Source organism: Cyprinodon variegatus, unplaced genomic scaffold, assembly GCF_000732505.1.
Source record: "Cyprinodon variegatus isolate N-32 unplaced genomic scaffold, C_variegatus-1.0 Scaffold284, whole genome shotgun sequence".
In the NCBI taxonomy this organism is placed as follows: Eukaryota; Metazoa; Chordata; class Actinopteri; order Cyprinodontiformes; family Cyprinodontidae; genus Cyprinodon; species Cyprinodon variegatus.
Window position 1 is genome coordinate 272,013 of NW_015150737.1, and position 10,832 is coordinate 282,844.

General features: G+C 41.8%; 1 protein-coding gene across 4 annotated transcripts in view; it reads right to left on the reverse strand.

The window, feature by feature from the left end:
- The window catches only part of bmp8a (bone morphogenetic protein 8a), an 18,546-nt gene extending 11,634 nt beyond the window's left edge, over positions 1-6,912 (reverse strand). Inside the window, exons 1-3 of one of the 4 annotated variants that reach the window (XM_015383407.1) lie at positions 6,830-6,912; positions 5,176-6,333; positions 4,362-4,929 (exon numbers count right to left, since the gene is read on the reverse strand). In XM_015383407.1, coding sequence (XP_015238893.1) covers positions 4,362-4,803 — 442 coding nt within the window. In that variant the 5' untranslated portion in view covers positions 4,804-4,929; positions 5,176-6,333; positions 6,830-6,912. Of the gene's footprint in view, positions 1-4,361; positions 6,334-6,829 lie in introns of all 4 variants that reach the window. The other 3 variants (XM_015383406.1, XM_015383404.1, XM_015383405.1) reach the window with 3 other exon arrangements.
- Positions 6,913-10,832: the final 3,920 nt, after the last annotated feature.

The window sequence follows — 10,832 nt, forward strand, 5'->3', positions numbered from 1 at the left end:
AAATATTTTTTGTCCGATTCATCGATTAATCGAAAAAATAATCGGCCGATTCATCGATTTTTAAAATAATCGTTAGTTGCAGCCCTACAATTCACAATGGAAATTTGGTATAATGTAGCAAGACAATTAAAGCTGAAGAAAGAAAGACAAATATTAGGATGGGTAGCCGATGACAAAGACCTCAGGCCAGGAAGGCAAGACCCAACATTTAAATATTGGATCAATAGAGGGCTTACAGCCTTTTGCTATTTAATTAGTAACGGGGAAAAGAGGATCTTAAAGACAAATTCGGACTTGATAACAGAGACTTCTTTCGATACCTACAACTAAGATAATATTATAATAAAGAACTCAAAGATGGAAGTGCGGTTCTGGAGACATTGTGTGGTGCATATCAACATAAAACTCAAACAATTATCTCACAGCTGTGCACTAGCCTGATGTCATGTCAAAAAAATACAACTCTGTAGGGGCGGGTAAAATAACTAAAGAACCGATGCATCGCAATTATTACACGCAAAATTCATAATCGATGCGGGAGCCCCTCAGAATCGATTCACCTCCTGACCGTTGGGGGCGCTGTCGGCACTGTACACAGAGGTGAAGACGGCGTTGTGTTGGAGTCGCTAAAGGCTGCTGAAAGAGTCGCGCTGACCCCTACATAACCATCACTTCTCATTTCATATCAAATGAGTGGGAATTAAGTTTCAAATGTGCTTCAGATCAGGCCGCTTCACGGAAGTCACACAGGGAGCAACATAGCGAACATGTTGATGGAGGCAATAAACAAATCGGGCATAACCGGAAAAGTAGCCGCTGTTGTTACAGATAATGCTGCCAACATGCTAGTTGCTGTAAATATCACTGAGCTATTACATGTTGGCTGCTTTGCCCATGTGATCAACTTGGCATCCCAGGCTGCTCTTAAAACACCTGGAGTCACACGGCTTCAAAAATCAGCATTGAATCGAATTACATCGGACCGTAACAGCAATAATCGAAATCAAATTGATTAAATTAAACTAACAAAAGGAGTAAAAATATCCACCAATGGAGGGGAAAAAAAGCTTCAAGTCAGACATGATCAGAAATTTGATCCGGATTAAAAGAAGATAAAGGGGAGAGGACACCCTGATAGGACGGCTGGGCTCGTATCAGGCAGCGCAGCAGCTCTGCACAGTAATTAGAGACACTTATTGCTGTGGACCGCAGCAGCTGCTCTGCACACACACCACTAATTACAGGCCTGCCCGGTATTTTTAGAGACGCTCCTCCACACAAGCATTTTCATCTCGATTCGGACCGTTGTGTGTCAGTGGGGCCTTTAATTCCATCCAGCTGGTTCTTCCCATGACATATACAGAGACGCACACTCCACCGCCTGCTTCGTTTAACCGTCTTCTCTTCGCTTCAACCGTTTCCACCTTAGAGAACATTTCCTGCAGAGAAATACTTTCAGCACAGAGTCTCCTGAGTCGTTTGTTTACAGAGGCTCTGGGATGGAGGTTTTTCTGTGCTGAATGATTAATTTCAGGGAGCATTTTTCCTCTTTGCAAAGGGAAACCCTTAACATGATGAGAGCTCATTAGAAGCTTGGAGCAGAGACAACTTATTCCCACGATAAAGTGGGCACTGATGGCGGTGCAGAGTCCCGTAGGAGCAGGAGGAAGGAAGCTGCTGGAAGGAGGATGTTTAGCTTCCAGGCTGGCAGAGATAGGCATCGACCCGACGGCTGCCTGCAGCTGAAAGGTTCTTCATCAGCTTCAGTTTGAAACGTTGGAGGTGAAGATTAATCTAACCTGTTATGTCTGAAGGACCATGATGCAACAGGCTGGGTTTACGTAGCCACATGTTAGCGTAAAACTGCAACCAGGAGTCCAGATCTGCAAACACTGCAGCATCAGGCTCTTCTCAATAAGGACCAAAACAACCACCATGTCTCTCAACACCACAGAGGCTCAGTTTGAAGTTTGAGATTTAAACCTTCAGTTGAATGTTTACGTTTATATAAATCAAAATCTTGTGAGAACCACATATGAAACTGAGCTTCTGAGGTTTGAGTTCTGCTTGTTTGCGTCCAATCAGCTTTTCCAGTTTTTACAGCAGGGCTCTTTCTCTCCTAGAATATTGCAGCATAACGAACCAGAGTGTAACTATTGCAGAGCCGTGCTTTTAAATAAATGCACCTGCTTACTTGCACATATTGACCTTAGGACCTAAAGTCAGCGTTTTATTTTGACAGGTACAGTTGTGTTCACCCTGCCAACAGCAGAGGGAGAGTAATATCTTTGAAGAACAGTCGGAGCGGACATGGGAAGGCCTGGAAGGATTCCTTAACAGTGGTCGGTGGTTAAAAATATTTTTCTACTCAATAAAACACAAAGATTGGTGCAAAAGAGAAGAAAAATTAAAATGCTATGCCATACACCCATACAAAGTCGCTTTTTAAATTTGATAATAGGTTTAATAAAGTTAATAGAGTATTTACAACAAAACTGATTTTCTGATGAAGATAAAACTGAGCTCAAGGTTTGTTTGCATCCATTAAGGCTCCTAATGTGACACCAAGCTTAATGCTGTTTTGCAAATGTTTAAAAATAGTTTTTGTCTGTTAATTAATATAAAAATATAAGTAGGAACATATGTAGGAAAGAAAAAAAAGGTGGTTTTCACAAAATCTAAACCAAATTTCTGTTCTTTCTTTTTATATATATATATATATATATATATATATATATATATATATATATATAAATAAAACGCAGCAAAATCCTTGGTCATCATTACCATCAACAGGCTGCAGCCATGTCCCAAATTCCTCGCTTTCCAGCCACCTTTGTTGAAATTTGCATTTCCCCATTCTCTAGCTTTTTCTCCAACTCAAGCTTCTTTTCCATTACGATCAACTGGAAGCAGTTCCGGAACCAGTTATATCTGATATAATATATCCGACAAAGTTATAATATATCCTGCGAGTGGGTCTAGCCTCCATCAATGCCCCAAGGCTCTAGAACTAGCGGGCCAATCACAACGCAGAGATGTGTTTTGAATTTCTGGATGCAAAGTGGGCGGGGTTTTGAGGGCGTGATGACAAAACTGCACGATGCTGGAGAAAGCACAACAAGGAAGATGGAAACAACTATTGAACAGTTGTGGTTTGACTCAGCTTTGAAGGATTAGACTTGGAGTTTACGTTGAAACGTGAGCAGGAAGAGGCTCTACGCGCTTTCATTTTTAAGAAGGATGTATTCGCTGTTTTACACTCCCCCACCAACTTCCTGTCGCGCTTACTACGTCAGTCAGTTGCGCTAATTGGTCAGAGCGTTGGCCAATAGGCACAGACCTGGTTTGAAAGACAACGGGTTGTTCTCATCAACAATCTTCCGATGTCTTAATTATCGGGGCCAGACTAAATAACACATTTAATCTCACATTTAGTCTGGTTAATCAGGCTAGGTCGTCAGGTTTCTTTGTTAGCCCGCAATGCTAGGAAGCAAAACGCCTTCAAACTCGGACAAACAGCAATTAAATCAATCTTCATCAACTTTTATCAAAGCTGCAGACATTGTGCAGGGGTTACTTTTCATGATCAACCAAGTTTCTGGATTAATGACTCTAAATGTTTCAGGTGTATTTCAGAATAACTTCCCAAGAATTAAATTTCCTCAGGAATCTGAGCTTAAGGATATCAAATATATCATCCATCCAAGCTTTAAAGACAATGTTATAGGGCTCATTGAACGTTCAGCTTGTTTAAATCTTCTTTAAGGCACCTTTATATCTTTCAATATTCATTGAAACAATTCTACAGATTAAACAATTATGAAAGAAAGGTTTCATTGCAGCCTTTAAGAGGTTCTCATAAACAGAAGGTTCTTCAGTGATTTCTCTATAAACACAGTGCGGCATCTCCTCTGCTACTAACAACCAATATTTTATTGGTTGGCTGGAGCCAAACATCTTACATCTGTTAAACTTTGGCAGATGAAAATGATTTGAAACAAACAGCATGGGGAAAAAATAAATACAACAGAATCGTCTCTGGATCGTCTCACAATAATCTATGAATCGGCTGTTAAAGAGACGTTTATGGTCATAAAATGAAGAAAATGGGTTTAAAAACAAACAAACATGAGTTTCTCAAGCAGTGTGAGATCATTTAGAAAAAAGTTGGATTTAAGACCTTCAAAGAGTTTTAGAAATCATTCCTAGAGGTTATTAAAAAGGTTTAATCAAATCAGATATTGACTTTTAAATTTGCACTAAACTATTTTGTTAATGGTAACATTTCGAACCAACATGAATAAAAAGTGTCTCCCAGCTTCTCAGACCTCTGCTCTGTTAACCCCCCCGTTACTCACCCAGGTTGACGAAGCTCATCACCGTGTCGGCCTCGCTGACCACCGTCCCGAGCGGCGGGGTGTGCGTGCTGAGGATGGGCAGCGCTGCGTAGTTCACCTGTGTAGCAGCTCCGTACCTCCCCAGGCCCGGTCCGTTTACCATCTCCTCCTCATCGTCGGCCGACATGGCGTGGTACAGGTCCAGCATGAAGAGCGGCGCGGAGGAGGGCGGCCTCAGCGGCGGATGGGGTCTGGGTCGGCCTGGCAGGCCCAGGAGGTTCAGGATCTCCTTCTGCATCTCTTTCTTCTCGCGCCCGCTGAGCCGTCGGAAGCTGGAATGGACCACAGCCTCGGCCTGCTGGGTCCACAGCGAGACGGTGAGCAGGAGCAGCAGCAGCAGCAGCGTGGACCTGGATCTGCTCTGCAGACACCGGGTCATTGTTGGGGAGATCTCCAAGGCCATGAGCCTGGTTCTTCTGCTCTCAGCGTTCGATACGCCTGCTGCAGCTCAGCCACCGCAGACAAATACAGACCAAGTGTTTAGATGAGCGCTGCCTGTGTTTACCTCAGCTCTTCCACCTTCTCTAATCTGAAATCAGAAGGAAAACCCAGCTCTCCCTCAGCTCTGTCACGCAGCAGCAGAGTTGATGAGAGTCAGCATAATTACAAGCTCCTCCAGCCGTGTTTTGGATATAGACAAAAAAATGCCCCTTTAGAAGATTGCTGGAGGCTTTGAAGCTGCAAACGTGAAGGATGGAGAGTAATTTCAGTGATGAGTGGGTGCTGGAGAGGAATTTGGGAGCTTTGTCATTAGGTTTGATAAAGGAGCTCAAACCTGCAGCGAGAGATGAAGAACCCTCCGGAGAGTTTGGATCCAGGGCCCGGTCCACTCAGCTTTAAGGTTCTGGGTCTCTCCAGTCTCTCTGCTGCTCTGTGGACGCTCTGAGTGAATCCTGAGCAGCTGGTCACAAGCAGGAGGGAGTTTCCTTCCCAACCTCTCCTCCTCCTCCTCCTCTTTCAACTCTTTAAACTTCTCTCCCTCTTCATCATCACCCCTCCCAGCTGTCTCTTCAGGAGACCTCATCTGTCCCCTGCCTGCCGCCACCCATCTATCTCTTCATCTGCACTTGGCTGCTTCCTTTCATTTCTGCTCTGGCAGCCTGGTGTTGGTCGATTTACTGTGAGTCTTTTTATTTCTGTTGACCAGCTGTTTGCTAACGGACTTTTTTAAATGGTTCCTGAATCATCTATCAGTCCAGACAAGTTTTCCTGCAGCAGGTCTAAGGCAAACATTCGTGCTCGAGGTCCAAACCCGAAGGACTCTGAGGGAAGAAATGATTAAAATAGAGCAGAGGTTCAGCCCTGCGCCCGCTCATGTTTGTGCTCTCTTCTCTTCAAAGCGGCCTCGGTTCTTGCGGTCTCTTTGAGCGGAACGAATAACACTGACCAAACCAAAGTGGTCGTCGTTCTTTTTTGTCCGAGGCCAAAGGCAAGTGCTCGAAATGCCAGGAATTAATGTTCTACCCGCCGTACTTTGAGCCGCTGCCAACTCCCTGAGGATTTATCAGGAGAGGTGAAGGCCGGGAGAAGAAGTGGAGCACAGAGAGGATTAGATAAAAAAAAAAAAGAGGGAATGTCTGCCCCTGAAACCAGAATAACCCAACAGAAGTTTAAAAAGAGGGAGGAGGCAGTGGAGGACTGCCACCAAGGCTGAGGAGGGGTGAAGATGGATGGAGAGCGGACAGCAAACCAGAGACCTGAATGTACACACAGCTGCAGAGGAAGGACTCAGACCATCACATAAACATGACAGAGTTTCAACTCTTAAACCGCAGTCTGGTGGAGAATTTAAAGCAGAAAATGGACGGAGAGACAAAGTTTCAAACCAACTGCTCTCTGAGCAGAGAAGTGACGATCCAGTCGTTATCTTCTGCTCTCTGAACGCCTCAATTACAGAGAAATGTCCGGCGACTGGCTGCGTGTCTGGGCTCTGCTGTCAGACAGACACACAGGAAAAGGGAAAAACAAATTAACTCGGCTTCCTTTTCACTCATAAATTTACATTTTTAAATAGCTAAACTTAAACATTTTTCAAGGCTGCATTTTTAAAAAGATGAAATTGTCCAGTGAGCCATTTCCAGACTAAATTTCTTTTTGTTTTACACTTTTGTAAACAAAATGACAAAATCTCTCTTCAGTCTCTAAACACTTTAATGATAAACATCAACCTGATAGTACAGAAGAGGATTAGGGCCAGTGGAAAAAAAAGTTAACTGATTTTTTTATTTAATTTCAGTTTAGTATGGGGGAAAAAAATCAGAATTCTGAGAAAAAAGTCAGAATTCTGACTTTAATCTCAGAATTCTGAGAAAAAAGTCAGAATTCTGACTTTAATCTCAGAATTCTGACTTTTTTCCCCATACTAAACTGAAATAAAATTTAAAAATCAGTTCCAAAAGTCAAAATAAATTAAGTATGCATGCAAATACCTGCATTAAACTGCAGAGAGCAGGACAGGCAGGAAGAGCTGAGGTTTTCATTGGCTTCTGGCTTTTTAAAACTATAAAAATGTACAAAGGTTAAAGTTAGGTAGAAGTCACTGAAACAAGAACAGTTTATATTTAAAAATGCAAACAAATAGTTAAATTTAAAGTAAACCTGATTCAGGATTAGGAAACCAAACAGATTGCAGATTATTGCTTAGATAAAACCTATACTTTGGTAAAATTATACTTTGTTACTTTTCAGAGAATATGTTCAAACTGATAGAAAATGAACATTATATCATGTTTTAATACATAAACATTCAAAGAAATATTTTTTGGATAAATTAGTAAAGCTAAGACATAAATGCAGACAAAAAATTGACTTCTATCACATGAAAAATGTTTGCTTTTGACATGATCTATTGGAAGTGGCTAATTTCCATAGGCTACAAGATGGCGGCTCTCGGCTGTCTACAATGTTTGACATCAGTCATTTGCTCCCAAAAACTGTCTTATTACGATTTTAAGCTTTCGTGTGAGTTTTAAGTGGAATTTATTAACTCAAAACATGATTTTATTTTAACTACAAACCTAAACGTCGTAGTTTCGCCGCTTGTAGTAATCAGATATAACCTCACGTGACCGCCAGGTGCTTCAGTTTTCCCGGGCAAATAGTGGAATGCACCATTTTCACATATGGGGAGGGGTGTCCCAAAAATTTGAAAGACTTTTTACTTATGTTAACAGAAATTTGAATTAATTCAAATATATCTAAATGTAAGAATTATATTAACAATTAACTGTTCAGATGGGCAAACTGTCGTAAATTTATGCAGAACACAAGAGGCTGGAAAACATTTTTTTTCTACAGTACACACCCTGCTGGAACAGCTAATAGAGAAGTTTCAATTAGTTATTTTTTTTATTAATAACATTTTATGTAAACAAATGCCTCTTCTTCAAATGTAAACCTTATTGAAAATCCCATTAAAGAATATGTTTTCCCTTTATTATTATTTGCATATTTTTATTATTGTTACCTCTCCTTTTATCTTTGGTGTTCTTCTATATTCACATTCTGTGAATGCTGTTTATGGAGTTCTGTACTGGTACCTGATGTTATGTACAGTGGTTAAATAAAGTTTTAAAAAAAATCTTTATTTTTACATTTCCAATCTAAATAATAAGGAGAATAACATTTATTATCAATTTAGCTATAAAAATAAATCAGGAAATTAATATAAAAAGGCTGTAAGAAATGTCATCACAGCCAGAGGAAGGAGAATTTGGTTCTTGGAGTCTGAAATTGGTCAAATTGGGGGGTTTTATGGGTCCATTGTTTACTGTCATGAAGAGCATACTGGTGTCATGGCGATCTGATATTTGAACCAGTATTAGGAATTTGTCTGCATCAGGCTGCAGAGCTAAAATATTCAGTCCCCTCTATTATCCTGCCACATTTGAAGACATTCCTGCTCCAACCATCTGAATTAAAAGACTGGCGAAGATTTTCAGTCATCCAGGTCAGTCATTCCAAAAAAAGAAAATTAAAAACAATCCACTTGATTTTGTTTCAAAGTTTAAAGACATTTAATTTCCCATCTAGGAAGCTTTTTCAATTCTAAATGTCAGGAATAGCGTTGAGTTTGAGGTTTTATATAGTAGCCTGGCAAAGCCTTGTTTTTGCGTTGAAAACATGCAAATTGAAATGGATGAAGGGGTCCACCCCTTTGGAATGGGGGGTCATTTGGCTTCTTTTGTAAGACTGCAAAGCCCCAGGTCCTCCGCTCTCCTGTACAGAGGCTGGGGCCGCGATGATAGCTGGAAAGGATTAACTCAATTGCTGAATTGTAGGTTTTTGAAAGCTGAAATCTGAGTCCACCCCCTCTGTTTGAGGTTGGTTTTGCTTTCTTAACATAGATGGCTTCCTTCACGCCCCTCTCAAACCATCTATTTTCTTTGTCCAAAATGTGAACATTCGGAGGACCTCGCCTATTCAGCCAGGCCAACAATTCCCTTTAACGACCCCCCTTTCAGGCACTTAGATGGTATGGGGCTGTGCAGGCTAACAAAAGAAGCCAAACGACCCCCATTCCTAAGGAGTGGACCCGTTCATCCGTTTCAGTTTGTATGTTTTCTAAGCAAAAACAAGGCTTTGTTGGGCCACTCTATAAAGCCTCGAAGTCAACGTTATTTCTGACATTTTGAATTGAAAAAGCTTCCGAGATTGGAAGCCAAACGTCTTCAAACTAAAAAACAGAGTCCAGTGGATTGTTTTAATTTTTTTTTTTGGGAATTAAAAGGCTGAATTAATTTGCATGTCTGTTAGTTTTTTTAACAGGCTTGGTCTTTTAACCCGTCATTTGGGTTTATTGGAGCCAGGATGCATTCAGCATCTGCAGATCCATTTAAAATATTGCATCATGTCCACCCAGCCTCAAACCCACAATGTCACCCCTTGTTCATCAAGTGCTGGTGAAGCTGCTGTGTATGCAGTGATGGTTCCCCGGACACACAACTCTTTTCCCAAGGGAGGGAGCCAAATTCCGATTGGTTTAGCAGGTCAACCCATGTTTGAAAAACCTGTGTTACACAAAGATTTCAGTGGGAAATAGGTTTTATTGTGGTAGCAGTATAACTGCTAGATGCCTCAACTGTCTGATAACATCACTAAGATTCTCTGTTGTCCGATCCATTGCCCCATTTACACTACTTTCTGAAAACCGATGCGTGCTGAGCTTGGTTCCTTATGACCATTTGCACCACACTAGCACAGTTCCTCGCCTCCTACTGGCGATCTACGGTACTACTGCTCTCTAGAGGTAAATTCAATTCAATTCAGTTTATTTATATAGTGCCAATTCACAACACGTCATCTCAAGGCACTTTACAGTTCACCAGATCATCCAGTCAGATTGATTTAAAGTTTTCTATCTCAGGTAAACCAGTTGATTGCATCAACTTATTGACTCGGCAAGCAAGCAAACCAACACGGTGGCGCCTGTAACATTCAGGAAGTAATTTTTTGTTATTGTGATATTTCGTTGTTTGCAGAGAGTCAGGCGAAGAAGGCAGCCTTTGATGAATTTACTTGACAGAGTCGGCTTTTGGGAAGTGGATACAACAAACGTTAGTCTAATCGGGGCTTACAGACGCAGGAAACGATGACAGACATTGAGGTTCATCACGCTGCTAAGCAGAATCATCACTGGAAATCATGTGGCAGCTAGGGAAGCTAGTATTTATATGAATGTCTGAAGTTTCATGCTTACAGAGGCAGAACTAAACCCCGCCTAGCCCTACCGAGGAACTAGTGCCATGTTAGCGTGGTTTGGTAGTGTCTGGCGCAGTGTAGTTCATTTGGGCGTGCCATTTACACTCAACAATTATCTTGGTTACCATGCTTGGACCGATTTCGGCACGGTTTCAAAAGGGTAGCGTTAATGGGGTAGCCTATCAAACTAGCCCCACCCGCCAGTGGCCAAAATCATTTCTGCGAGTGGTATAGCCTTGCATAAATGCCCCAGGCTCTAGAACTGGCGGGCCAATCACAACGCAGAGATGTGTTTTGAATTTCTGGATGCAAAGCGGGAGGGGTTTTGAGCGCGTGACGACAAAGCTGCGCGACGCTGGAGAAAGCGCAACAAGGAAGATGGCAACAACTATTGAACAGTTCTCGTTGGACTCAGCTTTGGAAGGATTAGACGTCGGGTTTTTGTTGAAATGTGAGCAGGAAGAGGCTCTACGCTCAATCATTTTCAAGGAGGACATATTTGCGGTTTTACCGACAAGCTTTCTGCCACGCTTACTACGTCACAGTCAGTTGTGCTCATTGGTCAGAGCGTTGGCCAATAGGCACAGACATTGTTTGAAAGACAACGGGTTGTTCTCATCAACAATCTTCTGAAGTCTCGTTCGTTCATTTAGGCCCCGTCCACACGAAGTCAAAACGAACACGAAACGCTAATATTTTCCAGAACGTTTGTCGTAAAGACGGAGACGTAAA